This window comes from Peromyscus californicus, unplaced genomic scaffold (genome assembly GCF_007827085.1).
Source record: "Peromyscus californicus insignis strain IS unplaced genomic scaffold, ASM782708v3 Scaffold_5__1_contigs__length_169319896, whole genome shotgun sequence".
Lineage (NCBI taxonomy): Eukaryota > Metazoa > Chordata > Mammalia > Rodentia > Cricetidae > Peromyscus > Peromyscus californicus.
This window is the reverse complement of record NW_026294573.1, coordinates 105,478,501-105,501,587: the sequence shown is the minus strand read 5'-3', so window position 1 is coordinate 105,501,587 and position 23,087 is coordinate 105,478,501. Positions and strand designations below refer to the sequence as shown.

At 42.7% G+C, this 23,087-nt stretch overlaps 1 protein-coding gene across 3 annotated transcripts in view; it reads right to left on the bottom strand.

Annotated features, from left to right (window-relative positions):
• The window catches only part of Ubap2 (ubiquitin associated protein 2), an 89,007-nt gene that overhangs the window by 22,408 nt on the left and 43,512 nt on the right, over positions 1-23,087 (bottom strand). For 2 of the 3 annotated variants that reach the window (XM_052718468.1, XM_052718469.1), the window contains 7 exons: positions 17,762-17,915; positions 14,765-14,842; positions 13,553-13,607; positions 9,441-9,544; positions 4,428-4,493; positions 1,519-1,571; positions 1,197-1,264 (listed from right to left, as the gene is read on the bottom strand). In XM_052718468.1, the coding sequence (XP_052574428.1) occupies positions 1,197-1,264; positions 1,519-1,571; positions 4,428-4,493; positions 9,441-9,544; positions 13,553-13,607; positions 14,765-14,842; positions 17,762-17,915 (578 nt within the window). The remainder of the gene's footprint in view (positions 1-1,196; positions 1,265-1,518; positions 1,572-4,427; positions 4,494-9,440; positions 9,545-13,552; positions 13,608-14,764; positions 14,843-17,761; positions 17,916-23,087) is intronic. The other variant, XM_052718470.1, reaches the window with a different exon arrangement.

Genomic DNA, 23,087 nt, shown 5'->3' with positions numbered 1-23,087 from the left:
CACTATAGCACACATTATCTTTAAACCCATGACACTTCTGCCTCAGCCTTTGGAACACTAGGATCACAAGCAGTATTAACTACCAAGCCTGACCATCCAATCCAGGTTTAAGAATGTCATTAGCCTCAGGGCTGCACAGACCATCAGTCAAGAGATGTCCTAGCAAATCCAAGGATCTAAGTTTGATCTCTAGACTCTGTATGAAAAATACAGGGCCTGGTGGCACTGGAGAGGACAGGACAGATGGACTGACTCTTAGGTGTGCTGGGAAGGCCAGCCTAGCCTCCTTAATAGTTCCCAGCCACTGAGAAACTTATCTCCAAAAAACAAAAAACACTGGGCCCAGCAAGAAGGTTCATCAGGTAGAGGTGGATACTGCCGAGCCAGAAAACCTTAGTTTGAAATCCGGAATCCACAGGATGGACAAAAGTGAATGCCACAGGTTTTCCTCTGATTTCTTCCACAACAGTGCTATGGCACATGGGCATGGTGCACATGCACCAATGTGCACAAACACACAAAAATAAATAAATGTAAAACAATGTTTTTTCAGGGTGGACAGCCCCTCTGAAAGACAACACAAGGCTGTCTGTCCTCTAGCCTCTACATACCTGCATCCTTATACACACAGAGAATATTAACCTCAAAGGGCCTCCTTTTTCTGGAATTTAGCACATTATAATTAATATACCCATTTAAAATGACTAGTTTGAATCAGGATAGAGACCACCTAAACAAGTGCATGGAGAAACCAAAGAATTAATGCAGTAAGTGTATTCTTTAAATGAAAAAATTGTTTTAGCCAGGAATAGTAATATAACACCCAGAACTCCAGAGGCAGAGGCAGGAAGATCTCTAGGTTCTAAGCTAGCCTGGGCTACATAGTAAGACCCTGTCTCAAGGGCAAAAACAAAACTTTACTAGAGACTAACTATGCATTATAACTAGGTTTAGTATACTCTCCAGCCAGCTGCTAACAAATCCCAACAACACGTCATTCAATCACCCTTGGACACACTAATAAGACGTGAGTGAATATGGGTGCTGCAGGCAGGGGAAGTACAGGCTAGATAGAGGAAGGAGAGAAACTCAAAGATCTGAGTAAACACGAAACAGTTGCCCTAAAACAAATGAAATTTCAATTAGGCTCTGAATGAAAAAAAGATAAAAAGAAAACCCAGAAAAAACCGCTTTACCTTTGCCCAGGTGAGCTGTGGTTCTCTGCTGGAACAGATGAAGCAGTGAACACTTTGGTTTCAGAAAGCTGTATGGAAAGTTCAAGAGGAAAATCTTTACTCTTGGTCTGCACAATACAAAGCAAGACATATTTGACTGGTGACCTTTTCAGACAGCAGAGTTCTTAGGGCCACCTAGAGGGCTAGGAGGGGTGGGAGCGGCGGGAGCGGCGGGAGCAGTGGGAGCAGCAGACATAATGAGATGAAGAGCTCTGGGCTTTTCCTGAGAGCAGCCATGACACACTGAGAGGAAGAAAGGTCGGAATGGACACTAGACACCTACATCTTCAGTCCAGTCTTCTGTTGTCCACTCTTCCACAGAATTTTTCCAGGCACCTGACAGGGAACAAAAAGGGCCCAGCACAGGTCAACCATATTACCAATGATTCTGTGTATTATGCAAGAAAAACAATTCATCTCATTAGTAATTTACTTAACAATCCAAGAAACATGATTTCTTTAAATCTATTCTAATCTTAGTAAAAATAAAAAATGATTCTATATAAAATACCCAGAACTAAATGCTTAAATCTAATTAATGCCTCAAACTGCAATTTAAGAAATATTTTAGCAATTCTGCTGTAAGAAAATGCAAACATGCTCAAATAAATAAATAAATAAAAAACAAAGACGATCAACAACAGATTTATTCCTTATGATACACATTATTTTATAACTGAGAACTAGAATAGCCAGATATGGTAGAATACCCTTCAGGAGGGAGCTCTGTGAGTTCGAGACCACCCTAGTGTATATACACAGTTGCAGCACAGCTAGGACTATGTAGGAAGACTATGTCAAACCAACAATCTAAAATAGACAAATAAGATGGAACACAGGGCAGGACAGAGTGCTTGCCTAGCATGTGTAAGACTCAATTTCTGGTACTGAAAAAAAAGGCGCTAGAGAGTTCATTAGCTCGTCAGTGAAGTGCTCACTGTACGAGGAAGCATGAGGACTTGAAAACAATTCTCAGAACCATGACTTATTATTATTATTTTGGTTTTTCGAGACAGGGTTTCTCTGTGTAGCTTTGCGCCTTTCCTGGAACTCACTTGGTAGCCCAGGCTGGCCTCGAACTCACAGAGATCCGCCTGGCTCTGCCTCCCGAGTGCCGGGATTAAAGGCGTGCGCCACCACCGCCCAGCAGAACCATGACTTATTAAAAAAAAAAAAAGTATTCAGGGGCTAGGGGGACAGGGACGGGAAGAGTAGTTGGCGGCTATCCAAGCCTGAAGAACGGAGCTTGATTTCCAGTAACTCACGAGCATGGCCAACCCAGTGACGGGGAATGGAGACAGGTGGATACCAGAGTTCAGCCAGCACGGCTGAATCAGTGTGCCTCTGGTTCAGTAAGAATGCGCTGGAAAGCAGTAGAGGAAGGTACCTGATGTCCTCCCCCAGACTCCGAGTGCTTACTTTGGGTATGTTTCCCTGCACAGGTCATACAAACAAACAAATAAGCTGGGTATGACGGCACATGTTGATCCTTGGGAGGCGGGGACAGGAAGCTCCCCGAGGCACACTGGCAGGCCAGCTTAGCCCACTGGAGGCTCCGAAGTGAGAGACCCAGTCTCAAAACACAAAAGGGATGTGCGGCTCCTAAGAAATGACACCTGAATTTGACCTCGGTTCCATGCATGTGTACCCACATGTGAACCCACATGAGCACATAATTACAGTTTAAAGAGAAGATAAAAATTTAAAGGAACATTATTTTAATGCAAATCTGCACCAGGCCCTATATCACGTAGATTACTATTATCAGATTTAGAGAACAAGGTTAAAAAATATTAGCTATATTACAGAGTTCCCAACAAAGTTCACACAATGTCATTACCATAACTGTCATCCTATTCTAAGTTCAGAGGAGCAGGAAATAATTTTAAAATTAACACAAAAGGAGGCCGTGAGAAACTGAGTATGTTTCTAAACAGGAAGACATCATGTGTGATGATAGCAGTAGGCAGGAGAAACCATGAATTGGTGTGTTGAGAAACAGGTGGGAAAGCCAGAGGCATATGGTGCAATAGCTTGCAGTATAAAAATGCCGCTCACTGGCTAGGAGGGCGGGCAACTCAGACTCTTTTTTGCCCTGTTTTTTGATACAGGGTTTCTCTGTGTAGCCCTGGATGTCCTGGAACTCGATCTGCAGACCAGGCTGTGGCCTCGAACTCATGGAGACCTGCCTGCCTCTGCCTTCTAAGTGCTGGGATTAAAGGCGTTTGCTGCTGCCACCACCACCTGACTGAGCCCAGACTCTTACCAATTCTAGAACATTTAAACTTTACAGTAAGAATTTCATGCAAATAATCCAATTTCAGTCTATGGTCCTATACCCCCAAACCTATGGGATAACTTTGATAACATTATTTTCAGCCCGAAACAGTATGTTGGGTTGAGCTGGCTGAGAATCTAATTCACTGGTAAGGTGTCTGAACAGTATGTGCAATGCTCTGGCTTCAGTCCTAGCACGCCAAAAACTAAAAGCCCAGGAGCAAGGAGTACAAGAAAGAGCCATAGGAACAAAGTAAACACACACTCATTTTATAAAAAGACACAACCAATCTCCTTCCTTCTTCTCTTCCTCCCTCCCCCCCATCTCTCTCCATCCCTTTCTTTCCTTTTTTTTTTTTTTTTCCGTTTTTCGAGACAGGGTTTCTCTGTGTAGCTTTGTGCCTTTCCTGGGACTCTCTTGGTAGCCCAGGCTGGCCTCGAACTCACAGAGATCCACCTGGCTCTGCCTCCCGAGTGCTGGGATTAAAGGCGTGCGCCACCACCGCCCGGCCTTTTTGGTTTTTTGAGACAGGGTCTTACCATACAGCCCTGGCTGTCCTGGAACTCCCTATGTAACCCACGGCTGGCCTTGAACTCAGAGGTCTACCTGCCACAGCATGAATGTGGAGGTCAGCGGACACTTGTAAGGGTCAGTTCCCTCCATGTTATTTCTGGGTCCCCAGGATTAAAGGCATCAGGATTGGGGACACGTGCCTTTACCATTACCTGACTGGCTCAAAGGTGTATTTCTTTTCTTTTGAGTCTGGCCTCAAACTCTCCTCAACCTGCACCACACCCACTTCCTGCAGTGCTGGGGTCAAACCTGGGCTTTCAAGCACTCTACCAGGAAATGACATACTCGGCTCTGTATGATTCTTAACTATGCAAAACTTCAAACCAAAATATTCATCATACCTTTGAGTCCATAAGAACTTTTATTTGGCAGCTCCTGAGATATACTGTGAGGCTTTGCTATCCCTTCTGTGGACCAAAGTAAAAGGAAGGCTTACAGCACATGAAAACAAGAGCAATGTCAGCACACAAAATAGTTCATTATTACAGCAACCCCTCCGCATGCAGAGACCAAGGCCCAAAAATGTTAAATGAAAATTCTAGAAACAAAACATCAACCACATTCATATAACCCTTACAGTTTTGACTTCATTAGTTAGTTCTAATTGTTAAATGTCTTACTATGCCTAATTTATACATTAAACTATTGGGGCTTGCTGTTAAGCCTGGTGTCCTGAGCCTATTCCTGGAATCCATGGGTGGAAAGTCTTCTGACCTCCTCACACCCACTCACACAATAAGAAAAAGGTAGAGAGCGGTAAAGAAGACCCATGGTGCCACGGTTCTAGTTTCTGCAGGTGTACACATGGGCACAAGAACCCACACCCATGCCCATACACACAAATTCTTAAGGATTCATGCTCACTGAGATTTTTATACATAATCTTTGCCTTGCCCAAAGCAGGTAAGATTTGCTCCTGTCTTCTTTGTGAAATATGTGTCGGCCTTACTTGGGCCTGTTTTCCCACTCGGGGTTGCTCCGTTCTATTCACTATAGTGAATAGCCCTGAAATGTCAAAATCCTCGCCCCAATGAGCTAGACAAAAGACTCATGCTTCCCGCTAGGCTACAGTGTCAAGCCATGATAGGCTTCTGCTAGCTCCATGCTGCCTATTACTGTAATTTAAGATTAAGCTCTTGAGTTCTCGGTTGCTTCATCACAATTGTTTGGATTACCATAAATTCTCTTCCATGTCTTTAGAATGAAGGCAAAGCCTGCTAAGATGGGAAGTAGTACCCATGCTGAAGCTACCTATCAGTACCCTGGGGAAAGGAGGTGGCAGCAAGGATGAGAACTCCGACTCAAGAACACTGAGCATGCCCCCCTTTGGTAGAAACTATGCTAGATGTTCTCCACAAACAAATCAATCTTTCACATCCATTATGTATGTTTTACTTCTTCAATGCTAGGGATACATCCCAGGGCCTTGCACATGGAACACACTCTAATACTGAGTTAAATCCCCAGCCATAAAAGATGCTAGTTTTAAAATAATGATCCATTTTTATTTGACTTGTAATTGTTTATTGCTACTAGAAAAATATCATCTCAATTTTAATTATGGTTACAAATGTATATGCATTTATTAGAATTCAACTTGCTCTGCCCCTAAAAATTATTGAATTATTATGAATATTTTCCTGCATGTAGGAACATATACTATGTGCCTGGTGCCCAAGAGGTCAAAAGAGGATGTCAGGTCCCCTGCAACTGGATTTTTGAATGGTTGTGAACTACCCTGTGAGTGCTGGGACTCTACCCAGGTTTTCTCTAAGAGCAACAAGTGCACTAAACCACTGAGAAATCTCTTCAGCCCTTTGTTTGTTTGGTTGTTTGTTGGTTTGTCTGACTTTAAAAACAGAGTCTTCTAGGTAAACCAGACTGTCCTGACCTCAATCCTCAGTCTCCCACATTGCTGAGAATATAAATGTGTTCCCCAAGACTGGGCTTTGGTCGTTTAGCACACTTAAATTCCAACTGCATATATGTATTTGCAAGCACACACACACTTATTTCTCTTCCTTTCTTCCCTTGTTTTTAAATGTGTATGTGTACCCCGTTCCTGCAGGAAGTAGTTACAGGCAGGGTAAAGTGCCTGGTGTGGGTGCTGAAACTCAAACTAGAATTCTCTGGAAGAGCAATTAAATGCTCTTAATGGCTGGGCCATCTCTCTGGCCAGTCTCTTTTGGTAGTGGTGGTACCAGGGCTTTGTGTATGGTAAGCAAACCCTTCACTGCTAAGATAAATGATATTATCATTTTTCTGTTTTAAAATACTTTCTAACAGCTTGTTCAAAATGTTATAGTAACAAAAGCACACAGAACCTCAAAGTTGTTGATATAAATTTATCTTTCTCCTATAAGAAATGGTGTTGGACATCACACCTACAAGCTGAGCTACAACCCCAGGGCATAGAACTATGTTCTGATATTATCTATAATGTATGACACCAATTCTTTCCCTTGAGATGTCTCATTAAGTAGCATCAATTACACTAGTAATTTTTGAAAAGTTTTGGGGTCTCTCTTTTCAAGACAGACTACCATGGTTAGTATATGGCATGTTCTCTAAAAGACTCGTGTATGGAAGGGTTGCTCCCAGGTGAGTCAATATGCTGGAATATAATGAAACTTAACTGAAGTGGACCCCTAGAGTCAGTGTGACCTTGGGAGCTATAAACTCTCCAGAGTCACTCTTTCCTGGCTATCGTGAGGTGACAAGCTAGTTCCTCTATGCCTGGCTTGTCATGATGTTAATGCCTCATCATGAAATTTAAAAAAAAAAAAAAACACCACAAAGAGGGCTAGGCATGGTAACCCACACCTCTAATCAAGACACTTGGAAGGCAGGGGTAGGTGATGCTCTGTAAATTCAAGGCAGGCCCTGTCTACATAGAGAAGACTCTGTCTCAGAAAGTTTTTTTTTAAAAAAAAAAAAGGTCAGCCATTACAGACTGAAACTGTGTTAAAGTAAATCACTCCTCTCTTATTTTTCAGGTATTTTATCACAAAGAAGAAAAGTCTGACTAAGACACAAGGTCTCACTACAGATTCCATGCTGTCCTCCATTCTGTGGTCCTTCTACCTCAGCCTAAATTCTACCACACCAGAATACTACGTTATGGTGATATTTTATTTGTACTAAAATGTTATTTGTATGTTGCTAAATAAAGTTGCCCAGGGGTCAGAGATATTAGCAAGTCATAGGAAAGCTGGGCAGTGGTGGTACACACCTTTAATCCCAGCACTTGGTAGGCAGCGCTAGGTAAGTCTCTGTGTGTTCAGGGATACAGCCAGCATTGGATACACATGTCTTTAATCTCAATACCAACCATAGAAGACCTGGAGGTCTGTACAGACAGACAGTGACGAGGCGGTCATGTGATTGGGTTTACAACCAATGAGAAGGCAGAACAGAAAGTCTATATAAAGACTTTAACACAGGAAGTAGCTCTCTTTCAGAGAGGTAGGACCACCGCAGGAGGAAGGGTAAGGTTTTAGCTCTTAGCTCTGACCTCTTGGCGTTCTTCTTTGCATTGGTTCTGTGTTTCTTATTTAGTAAGACAGTTGGTTACATCTACACTAGGTCTTTACAAATATTTCTAAATAGCTTTTGTCTTCTCTGTAGATTCATTTCTAGACCATAAGCTTCTGAGATAGTTCAATGTATTATAGAATGTATTTGCTTGCTTGAGACTGGGTCTCACATAGTCCAGGCTAGCCTTACACTAATCACATAGGCAAGGCTGACCTTCAACTCCAAAGCACCCTGCCTTTACCGCTCAAATGTTAGGATTAGAGTTGTGTGCCACCACGAAAGGCTGCTGTTTCCAGGTTTATAACTTCTGTGCATTGGGCTATAATTAATTCACTGTTATTGTATAATTATGTTTTTTATAAATAAAGCTTCTGTAGTTAGACTACCAGGAATTAGTCATCAGAGGATCTCTAAGTAAACAAATAGTTAACAACTATTGACTTATATATTCCAGAAAACAATTCAAAAAGCTGAGCATGGTGGTACATGCCTTTTATCCCAGCTACTCAATAGGTAGATGCAAGTGGATCTGAGTTCAAGGCCAGCCTGGTCTACAGAGCAAGTTCCAGGAGAGCCAGGACTACACAGAGAAACCCTGCCTCAAAAACCACAGCCAGGCAGTGGTGGCGCAGGCAGGCCTTTAATCCCAGCACTCAGGAGGTAGAGGCAGGTGAATCTCTGTGAGTTCAAGGCCAGCCTGGTCTGCAAAGTGAGTTCCAAGACAGACTCCAAAAGCTACATAGAGAAATCCTGTCTTGAAAAAACAAAACAAAACAAAAAAACAAAATAAATAAATAGCTAGGTGGTACTGGCGAACAGCTTTAATCTCAGCACTCAGGAGGCATGGGCAGGTAGATTTCTGTGAGTTCAAGGCCAGCCGGGTCTACAGAGTGAGTTCCAGGATAGCCAAGACTGCTTCACAGAGAAACACTGTCTGGATAAACAAAAAAGCAAAACAAACAAACAAATTCTAACTTTTAGCAGTCACAACACAGAACACTAAGCAGTTTTCTTATCTCTTAGGGACGGAAAGATGGCTCTGCAGTTAAGAGCACTGGTTGTTCTTCCAGAGGACCAGAGGATGATCCCCAGCGCCCAAATGGCATTGCACAACCACCTACAACTCCAGTCCAGAGAATCCAACAGCCTCTTCTGGCCTACTCAAGCACTGCACACATGTGGTTTCCAGATATACATGCATAAAAAACACCAATAAACATAAAAGATAAAAATAAATCTTAAACTCTTCTAGCTGCAAGTAGTGGCACATGCCTGTAACTCTAGCACTTCAGAGGCTGGGATAAGAAGATCGGTGGTTCAAAGCCAGTTTAAGATATAAAACAGAACTTCATCTCACTTTGAAAAGGAAAGGCTGAGCAGGAGAGATTGCTCAGTGGTTAAGCACATATACCTGACTTGGACTCAGGGAGCTAAATACAGTTCATGCCTCACCACACTCAGATAGCAAAACGCTTTAAAACCATCTCTAGGGGCTGTTAAGGATGTCTGCTTCTCTTCCAGAGGACCTGCATTCAGTTCCCAGCATCCAAGTCAGGTAGATCACAGCACCTGAAATTGCTCTAGGAATGTGGAACCCAAACTCACATGCACTCCTCCCACCAGGCAGACAGACAGACAGAAATACTAAGAAGTCTCTGAAGATGGGTGTGATGGCTAAGTTTTGAAATCCCAGACTTCTAGACTATGGGACAGGAGGATCACTGAAAGTTCAAGGCCAACTCAGGCTGTAGTGAGACCATTTCTTAAATACAGACATAGAACAAAACAAAGATTTAAGACAAAAACAAAACACTTACCAGGACCTTCATCTGTACCATTCTGGGCAGCTTCCCAAACTACCAACTTTGTCCCACAGCCATCTGTAGAAGCAGACTCTGAATAGTCTGCAGGGTTGAATGTCCTGGGGTTTGAAGTAAACAAACAGAAACTAAAGCAAGTTTCAAAATCACAAAATAAAGTTTGTGTACAAAAATATTCCAAATTTGGCCAGGTGTGGTAGCACACACCCATAATCTAGCTCTGGGGATGCAAGACAGGCAGGTCTCTGATAGAAAGGTCAGCCTGGTCTACACAGCAAGCATCAGGCCAGCCAAAGCAACCTTGAGAGACCCTGTCTCTAAACACAAAAAAGAAAAAGTAAAACATAGTCCAAACCAAATAAGCTCAAGCTCCTTGGAAGGGCTGCTGTAAAAGGCCTCGGCCGCCTCTGCTCCTCCTCCTCCTCCTCCTCCTCCTCCTCCTCCTCCTCCTCCTCCTCCTGCTCCTCCTCTTTGATGGCAGCCAACTCTTTAAGCCATTGTGATAAAGATTTTTTTTTTTGTTTTTGTTTTTGTTTTTCGAGACAGGGTTTCTCTGTGTAGTTTTGGTGCCTGCCCTGGATCTCACTCTGTAGACCAGGCTGGCCTCGAACTCACAAATTCACCTGGCTCTGCCTCCTGAGTGCTGGAATTAAAGGCGTGGGCCACCACCGCCCGGTGTGATGTAGATATTTTGTAAACATTTATTTTTATTTTACTTTATGTGTATGGGTGTTTTGTCTGTGAACCACATACTTGGAAGTGCCCTGATCAGAGCCTCCCTTAAATTGCAGTTACAGATGTTTGTAAGCTGCTGGTGGGTGCTGGGAATCAAACCCAGGTCCTTTGGATAAGCAGCCAGTGCTTTTAACTGCTGAGCCATCTCTCCAGCCCCTATAAGGAAGATTTTGTTTGTTTTGTTTTGAGACTGTTTTTCAATGTAGACCTGGATGTCCTTGAACTGAGTAAGTAAACCAGGGGTAACCTTGAACTCACAGACATCTGCCTGCCTCCCAAATGCTGGGATTAAAGGTTTATGCCACCACGACAGCCTGATTCAGATTTCTTCATTTTTTATTTAGTGTGTGGTGATTCACATGTGCTACAGCACACTTATGGAGATCAGAGAACGGCCTTCAGGAACAGGTTCCCTCCTCTACCAAAAAAGGTCTCAGAGACGGAACTTAAGTCACAAGTCCTGGCAACAAGCACCTTTAACCATTAGGCGCAATGATACAAATGTCTTGTTTTTTGTTTTTGAAACAGGGTCTCACTATGCAGTGCTAGCAAGCCTCAAACTCAAAACAATAAATATGCCTGCCTCTGCCTCCGCCTCCCAAGTACTAGGATTAAGAGATATGAACCACCACCCCATTTTTTCATTTTTTGAAAATAGGATCTGTCTCATGTATCCCAGGCTGCCTATAAACTCATTATGTAATTGAGGATGACCTTGAACTTCTGATACTGTAACAGGCCCGCAGACCTAATACAACTGATACCATGATGGAAGTATCATTCAGGCCTTGGAAACCAGCACACAGGCAGCAACCCCTGCCAAAACAGTAACAAACTCCCAACCCAAAGTCCACAGTTCTGGGGGCTAGAGAGATGGCTCAGAGGTTAAGAGCACTGGCTGTTCTTCCAGAGGTCCTGAGTTTGATTCCCAGCAACTACATGGAGGATCAAAACCATCAATAATGAGATCTGGTGCCCTCTTCTGGCCTGCAGGCATACACGCAGGCAGAACGTTGTATAAATAATAAATAAATCCTTAAGAAAGAAGCAACCAAAGTCCACAGTTCTGGGAAACACCCTAAATGTACCAACCTTGCTTTTTGGCTTCTGTAGCTCTACTTTTGGCTAACTGTTCTTGCTAACTGATGTATGTCAACCCAGGGTGTGGTTTTTGTGCTTAAAAGCTCAGCCTGACAAAGGCTCAGAGCTGCAATATGTCTCAAACACCTAGAGTAGTTGCTGGCTAGCTAATACAGACTTGCTATTGACTTGAAACCATGTCTGGGTAGTTTTCTTTGGTGGATACCTCATAACAATACTCCTGGAATTACAAGTTTGTGCCAGCATCTCCTGTTTTACGATGTGCAAGGGCCTGAACCCAGAGCTCTCTTTGCCTGTGCTAGGGAGGCACTCTATTAACTACATCTCCAGCCAAGCTTGCCTATCTTCTACAAAGGAAAGGCTACTTTAGGATCATCTATCTACTCTTATAAATGATCCTCAAGTTTCTACAATTTGGTCTTTGGCATCCTAAGTAGTTATGAGACCTGAAACTTTTCCAGCCAAGAAAGAACACCAGTAAAAGTTTCCAATGAAGAGGTGGGTGAGATGGCTCAGTGGTTAAGATCACTTGCTGCTCTTGCAGGACCCACAAGACTGTTAAAAATGGCCCGGAACTCCAGTACCTAAGAGAAACCGTTTCCAAAGACCAAAAAAGTGGACAAACACTCTCAATGCATTGTGTAACTTGTTAATTTCAGAGGGAAACCTCATAGGTACCCTCCTACACATGGAACACAATTGCACACTCAAGGCTCACACACGAAATAATACAGCTTTAAAAGACTTCCAATGAGAAGTAATATATCAAGAGTTAACCCATCTCCTTCCCTCATGTCAGACTCTAAGCTTGGCATGTTTATTCAGGGCAAGTCAGTTTTTTGAAATAAGGTTTTTCAATGTCACTCTGGCTGTTCTGGAACTTGCTATATAGACTAAACTGGCTTTGAACTTACAGAGATAGATCTGCCTGCCTCTGCCTTAGTGTGCTGGGGATTAAGGAAGAGTCTGTGCCATCATTTTGTTTGTTTGTTTGTTTTTTTCAAGACAGGGTTTCTCTGTATAGTTTTTGGTGCCTGTCCTGGATCTCGCTCTGTATACCAGGCTGGCTTCGAATTCACAGAGATCCACCTGGCTCTGCCTCCCAAGTGCTAGGATTAAAGGCATGTGCCACCACTGCCCAGCTGTGCCATTATTTTTATTTTATATGTACAAGTGTCTGACCTGCATGCATATATATATATATATATATATCATGCACATGCCCCTGCTCATAGAGGGATCCAGAAGAGTACATCAGATCCCCTGAAACTGGGGTTACAAATGGCTGTGAGCCACGATATGGCAGCTGGGTGCTAGGACCAAACCCAGGTCCTCTCCAAGAGCAACAAGTACTCTTTAACCACTGAACCCTCCAAGGCCCTAACCTTGCCTTTGAATGGAGTTATATTCTTCTTCATGTACAGCTATAGCTAAAGAAATGTTCCGCACTTCTCTGTATTTTCATTAAAATCCTAACTGGTGAGATGGTTCAGCAGGTAAAGGCATTAGCTGCCAAGATTGACAGGCTAAATTCAATCATGGGACACAATGGTGGAAAGGATGCCTCTCAAAAGTTGTCCTCTGACTCCATATGGATGCCAAGTGTATGTTCACAAATACAAAATAGATATAAAAAAAATACAAATAAGATAATTCAATCCTAACTGAACAGCTATAAGGCATCATGATACTGGTGATTAATGAAGAACAAAATAAATAGAAATGTTACAATAAACACAGGAAGTAAATAGAAAAGCTATGAGTTTAAAGGTTGGGGATCGATATTTGAGTTGTCTTGCCACACACAAAAGAAACAATGAGAAAAAGAAATCCTAGAAATAATAGTAGCTAATTATGACACCTTCCTAGAACGGTCAGCCTTTACTACTATCATTTGGGATAAAAGTATTATTTATACATAAACATATTTCGTGTACAGTGACGGGATTTAGCTGGCTTTCAACTAGGCAACCGAGAATGATTATACACACATGCCCGCTCCGTAGGGAACCTTTGGCAGTGTCTGTAGACATTTTAGTAACTTCACGGGGAGAGGGGTGCTAGCTAGAGGAGAGGATGATGCTACGCATCAAAGTACAGAACATCTACTATCCCAATGAAGCATTATTCAAGCAAAACTGCCAGCAGTGCAAAGGTCAGAGCCCTGATTTAATAGCTACAGAAACAGCAATGCTCTAACTACACACAAGTCAGAGGGAGAGAAACTAGAATAACTAGGAAATAACTACAGCAATAGGATGGCTGTGACTTACCCCATGCTTTGAGCAGAGAACCTTCCTGCCCCTCTGCCTCTGCCACGTCCAAATCCTTTAAAAAACACAATTGTGGAATATAGTGGTATTTATATATATATATATATATATATATATATGTAAGTTGAATGATTTAATCAAGCAGAGAGTTTCAGGCCAATCAGGGCTGCATAGAGACTTCCTAACCAATCTAGACTGTAGTATGAGACCTTTTTAAAAACAAACAAACAAACAAAAACACAAGTTGCTGGGTGGTGGTGGTGGTGGTGGTAGTGGTGGTGGTGGTGGTGGTGGTGGTGGTGGTGGTGCACCGCTTTAATCCCAGCACATGGGAGGCAGAGGCCAGCCTGGTCTATACAGCAAGTTCCAGGACAGCTAGGACTATTACACAGGGAAACCCTGTCTCAAAAAAACAAAAAATAAAAATAAAAATCACAAGCGCTGGAAAGGTGGCCCAGTAGTTAAGAGCACTGGTTTCTCTACCAGAGGAGTTCCATCTCCATTCAGCACCCACATGGCAGCTCTCACCAACTATACACCAGTCCCTAGGGGCATCCAATGCCCTCTTCTGCCCTCCACAGACTCTGCATACACATGGCACACAGAAATACATGCAGGCAAAATATCCATACACATAAAACATTTTAAATAAATAATGCCCCATGGTGGTGTATGCCTTTAATCCCAGCACTTGGGAGGCAGAGGCAGGCAGATCTGAGTTTGAGGCCAGCCCGGTCTACATATAAGTTCCAGGATAACCAGGGTTGCACAGAGAAATCCTGTCTAGAAAAAAACAAAAAACAAAGAAAACCCTCCACAAAACCCCAAAATAAAGGATAAGCTATTCTTGCATAGTATAGCAGAACTCTCCAGGCCCCTGCCTGACTCCCAAGTGCTGGGATTACACCTGGAACCACCATACCTTACTATAACAATAGGATTCTAGGGTCTGGGGTGTAGCTCAGTGGTGGAGCACATTCTTATCAAGGACAGGCACAGGGCTCAATCTTCAACACCAAAACAACAGAACCAAAGTAAAATGTAAACACAAAATCACAACGCGTCTGTCACAGGCATCAGTAGCTACATCTCGCCATCTTAGAGGATGACATTCCTTCATAATGCATTTCCACACATTCTCAAAACCCAGCAAATCACCAGCCTGCCTTCTCCTCTTGTGCCCAGGATTCCATCTGGTTCATTCTCCCTTACCTCTGCCTCGGGTCCGCTTGCCCCGCTCTGAAGGTTTGTCTCCTTGGTTGCAATCAATTCCATTCTCTTCACCTTTGACTAAACAGAAAAAAGCAGAAATGTCAACTTTTCATTTCCAAACCTTTATACCAAACTTTTTTGGCACTTACAAAACCAAGTGCAAAAATGAACAAAAAAAAAAAAAAAAAAAGCCAGGAATGGCTGCACTCTCCTCTGATCCCCTAAGTTGAAGGCCAGCCTGGTCTTCAAGTGAGACCCTCTCTCAAACAGCAGGTTAGAATGAAACAACATTTAGAAAACTGGAAAAATAAAAAGTGGCACAAAACTGGAAGCACGTGACCAAACACTTCTCCATCACTAGGATGGTGGAACCAAGAAAATCATGAATTCAAGGCCTGTTGGACAACACACTGAGACCTAGTTGGGGGAGGGGGGGACCACAAAAAACTGAATGGCCACACATGCAATCACAGATATAAAAGTGAAATTAAAACAACATGGTGCTGAGCATGGTGGCACATGCTTTTAATCCCAGTACTCATGATGCAGAAGCAGGATCTCTGTGAGGCCAGTCTGGTCTATTTATGGAGCTACAAGACATCCAATCTACATAGAGAGACCTTATCTATATGGATCTGCCCCCATCAAATAAATTTTCTTTAAACAGTAACAACAAAATCAACATTCATTATGCAACAACCATAACAGAATTTACTCCTTAGTTAAGTTAAAGGTTGGTAAATGCCGGGCAGTGGTGGCACATGCCTTTTGATCCCAGCACTCGGGAGGCATAGACAAGTCAAGGTCAGCCTGGTCTACAGAGTGAGTTCCAGGACAGCCAAGACTACACAGAGAAACCCTGTCTCGGAAAAATGACAACAAAATAATAATAATAATAAAAAATAAAATAAAGGCTGGAAAACAAAACAGTAATATCACATAGATGACAGACAGACAGACACAGGCACAGACATACACAGTATCCTTGTAAAAGGTACAATGAAAGACAGGTTCTTTAGTGTACTACCCAGAAGAGGCAAGCACAGACTCCTACTTCTCATATTCACACTGGCTTTAATGGCTTCATACCATAGAGAACCTTGACAGGAGATCTTGGTCTCATTAACTCCCTTCATTTTTTAGTGGCTACTTAACTCCCATGAGCTCCCAGTGAGGCCTCCTTTGCAGTGCATTTAAATTTACCATATCCCTTCCCCTATCTCCACCTGTCTCTGAATTTATTTCCTCACATACAATGTTCTATATAACACTACTAAAGTATTATATAAGGCCAGGTGTGGTGGCCCATGCCTTTAATCCCAGCACTTGGCTATCAGGGGCTGGCAAAGCTCTGTGAGTTGAAGGTCAGCCAGGGCTACATAATGAGAACCTATCTCAAAAAATAAAGTATTATTTAAGAGATCGAGATGAGGCTAAGTAAGAATTCAAGTTAAGGCCCATGATTCAATCCCCAACACCAAATTATACATTTTCCATTACATAAAATACTTTACTTCTCATTCTTAATGCTATCACCCAATTAACCTTAATTTAAAAATAGGGCTAGTGAAATGGCTTACTAGGTAAAGGCTCCAGCCAACCCTGATGACCGAGTTCAATCCCAAATGGTGGAAGGAGAGAAAGAGACAACCCAAAGTTGTTCTCTGAGCTACTACACGTGTGTACATGGCATGTGCATACAACAAACAATAAATAGATAAAATAATTTCAATTAAATGTAAAGCCAGGCTGATGGGCAGTGGTGCTACATGCCTTTATAATCCCAACACACAGGAGGCAGAGCCAGAAAGATCTATGTGAGTTCAAGGCCAGTCTTGTCTACAGAGTGAGCTCCAGGACAGCCAGGACTACACAGAGAAATGCTGTCTTGAAAAACACAAAACAAACACAAATTTAGAGCAAAGCATAGTGGTGGATGTAATTTCACTGCTGGAGGAAGGAGAATTTATTAAAGCCAGAGACATATATTGATAGTCTAATTAACTTCTAATTAATTTTATGAAGACTGAGGGGAAAAAAGGAGAGGGTGTTTTTTGAGACAGGATTTCACTATGTAACTCAGGCTGGCCCTGAACTCAATTATTCCTACTAAAAGCTCTCAAATTCTAGGATTACAGGCATCACCAGGCTATCAACCTTTTAAAAAATCTGTTTTAATCATTTCCATAGGTCTCTACACTACACAGCAAGTAGTTGGTAAATATCAAAGGAATAAACTAACTATAAAATGTCTCCTGGCCTGTTCCAGTAAAATGGTGTCAAAATAGGGAACCCCAGGAAACCCGCCAATGCACATACGTGGAGAACAACTCCAGGTTAAACTCAAAAAAGAGCCCGCCTATTGAATTTATCTCCTTTAGGCTTGTTGTGGGGGGATGAGACAGGGTCTTATTATGTAACCCTGGTTGGCCTGAAACTTATGATGTACACCAGGATCAGCCTCAAACTCACAGAGATCCACATGCCTTTGCCTGGGATTAAAGGCATACCTCTTATTAATGTTATCCGTGTCTATAGCATGAGTATCTATAATTGGGGAAGAAAAATAGCTTCATATATCAGAGAATGAACCTATACCTACCCCAACCCCAGTTCACTTGACCTCTAACAGAAACCAGTCTTTTTGTTTTTTTGGTTTTTCGAGACAGGGTTTCTCTGTGGAGCTTTGCGCCTTTCCTGGAACTCACTTGGTAGCCCAGGGTGGCCTCGAATTCACAGAGATTCGCCTGGCTCTGCCTCCCAGTGCTAGGATTAAAGGCGTGCGCCACCACCGCCCGGCAGAAATCAGTCTTAAAGGACACAAAAATGAACTACCTGCAGCCCAGGTCAGCATTAACAGGAAAGCCCATCACAGCACCTAACAGACCAGTGCTAGTGATTAGACTGAGGAATGTACACTGACAGGTAGATTTATGGGTATTCTCTGAGCTGTTTTTCCAGGGGCATGAAAATGCTAAGCAGAGAAGCTGTACTCACACTCTCTGCCTCGGGGGCCACCTCTTCCTTTCCGGTTGTTGCTTCCCCGTCCACGACTCGTTTCTCTCTCCGTCCTCTTCTCTCTGTTTTCTTTGTTTTCTGAGCTTTCTTTTCCAAAATTCTTCTTCTTTCCCCCGACAGTCTCCCATGACGTCTATCAAAAAGTAGAGTTCTACGATCATTGAGTTGTCATATAGCTTTCAACCCCTACATTTTAATTCTTTCCCACTTAGTTCTGCTTTCCTGAAAAAGACAAAACCTGGAGGGACGGCTCACTTCCCAGCCCCACATCAGGTGGCTCACAAGTGCCTCTAACTCTAGCTCCAAGGGGGTCTGACAACTCAGACCTCTGCAGGCACACACACTTGTGAGTGCACACACACAAACTAAAACTAAGATCAAATCCCAAAACGGACAACAAACCTTGTTAAGCTCTTGTAATTATATATTGCATGAATAATTACAGACAAGATGTTCCTTTCTCACCACCAAGTCTTTTCCTATACAAATACAGGAATAAAATTAATAATATTTCCTGAAGCACTTCCTCTATATTTTAAATTGGAGACCATAAAAATTGTTGTTCTTCGAGTAAAAGTCTGCAAATTCAATTTATTACGTTTGCAAGTCTGATTAAACTAAGCACAATCCCAACTTCACATGTTACAGAACAGAAGCAAAGCCATATACCTACAAACCCAGAACAAAAGAGGAAGAGGCAGGGGGATCAAGAGTGCAAGAGCAGCCAGGGCTACACTGTCAGACCCTTCCTCTAAAATACAGTCAGTTGTAGCCCAGCATATGCTAGTAGGACATGCTGTAGAGACAGAGGCAGGAAGACCAGGAGTTAAAAGGCCATCTTGAGCTGTACATTTTGGGCTAAACAGATGGCTCTGTGCTTAAGAGTGGGCTCTGCTCTCGCAGAGGGCCTGAAGTTCAGTTCTCAGCACCCATGTTAAGCAGCTGACAACTGCCTGTAACTACAGTACTCTTCTATCCTCCTTGGCCATTGTCTCGGAGATGCACACACACATGCTTTAAGATAAAACTCTAAAAAGAATAAATTTCCAGGAAATTTATTGGAAGATCATGAAGCTAGGACAAGGCAGGTGTATGCATATATGAGAGAGAGACAGATCTTTACAGAACCAGAACAAAAGGTGGATGGGGGTCAGATTTCTATGCAAAGAATTTAAGAGAGAAACATTTTCTCCCATATTGTTCAGCAAAAGATATATCAGCCTTAAGCAACTCTTGGCTTGTGAGTTGTCCATAGACTGACAAGAATTCATTTGTGAGGGAAATCAGGAAAAGAAGCCTTTAAGGAGGCAGTCTAACACTAAAGGAGGCAGTCTAACACTATCATAACTACTAAAGAGATGATTGTGTACAATAGTCCTCAAGTGTATGGACACAAGGTTTTTAAAGAGGACAAGGTCATTAAAAATACAGATTTCCAAAGCAACTTTAATCCCAGCATTCAGGAGGCAGAGGCAGATGGAACTCTGTGAGTTCAAGGCCAGCCTGGTCTACTTAGCAAGTTCCAAGACATCCAGGGCTATACAGAGAAACCCTGTCTCAAACAAACAAACAACAAAAACAAAGGAACTTTGTAACAACCTGCATCATTATGAATTTGCTATTTGTAAGATATGTCCAAAGAAATACATAAGATCTGCCCTGATACATCTCAGTGATAAAGAAAAGCAGTTTGTTCCAAACTTGTCTCAAAACCATCAGCACAGCCATCAACGATCAATATTATCTGTTAAAAACAAATACATACATTAATTTAAAGAGCTGATATATTAAACTGTATGTAGACATGATGAAAGAAAAAGTTCAGTACTTGTCGTGCTCAGTATTTCTATCTGCACTTACGTGAGAAAAGAAAATTCATCTTTAAAAATACCGATACCCAAGAGGCTGGAGAGATGGTTCATCGGTTAAGAGCAGTGACTGCTCTTCCAGAGTACCGGGTTCAATTCCCAGCACCCACGGCAACTCACAACTGTCTGTAAATCCAGTTCGAGGGGTCCCAACACCCACGGCAAAACACCAATGCACACAAAATAAAAACAAATTAATATTCAAAAAACTAGGATCCTCAAATGAACACCATTTCAAAGTACCAATTTTGTTTCTGAGACCCTGGCACAGAAACAGGGCTAGTCAACAGACTAGAATCCGTTTGCCTTCACTGCTTATCTGGCTGCTGGCCAGCCTACCCTGTCTGCACGCTCACCCCACTGCAGTTAGCATGGGAAGACAGGCATTACCACTGGCTAGTCATTAGCCACAGAGCCAAAGACGGTATCAGGTAAGACACACGGCAAAGAGCATGAAAGAAACTGTCTCACACCATGTCCTCCTAACACAAATCAGAATTTCAAAAGGACTTTTCCTCTGCTTCATTTCCTTCACACCCACTCCCCTGTAAACAAGAGCACTCTGTGACTTTGTCCAGCCCCTAATTTGCTACTTTCTGCCCTTTGACAAAAACAAGGATTCAGATCTAGCCCCCCATTATGAAATTCCCATGTTCATTGTAGCTGGTGGTAGGGCTGGAGAGTTTGTTCGGGAGCTAAGAGCACTTGTTGCGCCTGTGTGGCCTGGGCAGGCGTCTCCATGACGGGTAAGGTGACCTGCTGACGGCCCACGCAACCTAAGTCAGAAGCTCATTTTTTAGTAAAAGGGGGACCTGTAGGGCCCTGGCCCCCGTTTTGGATAACTGTTGCCTTGTGCTTGCTGACCTTGACCTTGATATCCTCCTTATGCTAATTCCCTGCCGGGTTCCACCCTCCTGAATGCTTAAGGGAAGTTCCTTGTCTGTGTATCCTGCATAATGGGCGTTAACAGCTTAGATGCACGATTGTAAAACATCTGTAGCGAACTTCTGTCCTCCGGGGTTCTCCCATTGTGCTGTAAGCCTGTATTTAAGACCTCCTCCCTCCTTCAATAAATGGCATTCAGCATTAATTAATTAATTAATTTTAATAAAAAAGAGCGCTTGTTGCTCTTGGAGAAGACCTGGGTTCAGTTCACCGCACCCACACTGCGACTCCCACCATCCATAACTAATAACACTAGTTCCAGGGAATCCAACACCTTCTCTGACATCCTCAGACACGAGGCACACACATGGTGCAGACAAACATGCAGGTGAAACACTCACAGAAAATAAAATGAATACATCTAATAAACAATTTTAAAAGTTAAATACTGAACAAGGCATGGTGGCTTACACTGTAACCCCAGCACTTATGAATGCCTTGAGTCTGAAGTCAATCTACCATACATAGTGAGTTTTGTCCAGCTGGGAGAACTTATCACAAAAAAAGCAGTAACAGTCAGGCATGGTGGTACATGGTTGTAACCCCGCATGGGATGCTGAGGCAAAAGTCTCAGGAGTTCAAAGCCATTCTTGGCTACACAGCAAGCTCAAGACCAGCCAGGGTTACATGAAACCTTAACTCAAAATAAAAGCTTACCCAACTATCCTGACCCCCCAAATTGATATCTAAGGAAGCTAGAGGAAAGCAGTAAATATCAGTGTTTGGGTACACCTCCACTGAAAAGAACAAGGCCCTAGTAAATGACTTGGAAAAGTTCTTTTCCCACCGATTTCTTCTTTATTAGAAACGAAAGTGCAGTTGAGTTTTTATAAAACCAAAGAAATGTACCCCAAAATGTCTGCAAAAGGGCATGAACTTTGGGGGAGACAGGGCTTCACATAGGGAAGGCTAGTCTTACACTCACCATGAAGTCAAAGATGAACCTGACTCCCTGATCATTCTGCTGTCTCAATGCCACTCAATACTATGGGTGACAGGCAAGAAAACCAGGCCTTACATAAACATGCTAGGCCAGCACCCCAGCAACTGAGCTGCATCCCTACATACTGCTGAACATTTTAATTCTCCACCCCTCCCCCCCCAGAGCTGAGGACCGAACCCAGGGTCACTGAGCTAAATCCCCAAACCCTTAATTCACCTTTTAACACACATTTTCCCAATAGATGTATTAAGCACACGGAGTAGTACTCTCCTACATGGAATCTTATCTACAGTTAAAGCTGCACTCCAATAGCGAACTACCTTCCAAATTATCTAAGGCTTATGCAACAAGGTTCTTTTTGTTGTTGTTTGTTGTTGAGACAAGGGTCTTTATATGTAGCCCTGGTTGGCCTCACACTAAGATTTCTCTCCCTCCCTGGGGCTAGGATTACAAGCATGTGCCATCATGCCCAGTATTCATTCATTTAAAAAAAAAAAGATCATTTTATATGTTGTGTATTAGTGTCTACATGTAGACATGTGTACCATGTGCTTGACTAGTGTCCATGGATGTCAGATGTGGGTGCCAAATCACCTAGAATTGGAGTTACAAAGTTGTGAGCTGCTGTGTGCTAGGAAATGAACCCAGGTCCTCTTTGAGAGTAGCATGTGCTCTTAACTGCTGAGCCATTTCTCCAGCACCCCAAAAATTCATCGTTTTCCAATATCAACTAAAAAGAAAGCACTGTTTAGTTATGGTATTTGGTTTCTTACAGCATTCAATTTTTATATAGTGGATATTTGTAATAACCTCCCCTATAAAGTGGCAATCTGGCTAAACACAGACATTGAAAGAACGGCAATCACAGGGCAGTGGTGGCGCACACCTGCAATCCCAGTACTCTGGAGGCAGAGGTGGGCAGATCTCTGTGGGTTCAAGGCCAGCCTGCTCTACAAAATAAGTTCCAGGACAGCCAAGGCTATATAGTCAGACCCTATCTAGGGGAGAGGAAAAAAAGAAAAAGAAAAAGAACACTAGATGCTCTCACAGAGGAACCAGGTTTGAGTCCCAGTATCCACATGATAGCTCACTACCATGTGTAACTCCAGTTCCAGGTGATCAAATGCCCCCAGTTCTGGTCTCCACAGGCACTACATGCACATGATACACAGACATAAATGCAGGCAAAACACTCATACACATAAAATAAAACCTCTAAATATATATATGTACATATATATATTTATTTCTATTTCTTAAAATAATGTGTGTATAGGGGCTGGAGAGACAACTCAGCTTAGGGTATTGTCTGCTCTTCCAGAAGACCTGGGTTTGATTTCCAGCACTCAAGTAGTAGCTCATAACAGTATGTACTCTAGTCCCAGACGATCTGACACCCTCTTCTGGCCTTCTCATGCACCAGAAAAGCAAGTAGTGCGCTTCTGTGTGTACATACATGTGTAAGTGCATTCAGGAGAAGGTGTCTGAATCCCCGGAGCTGGAGTTATAGGTCATTGTGAACTACCATAGGAGAGTTCTAGAAACTGAA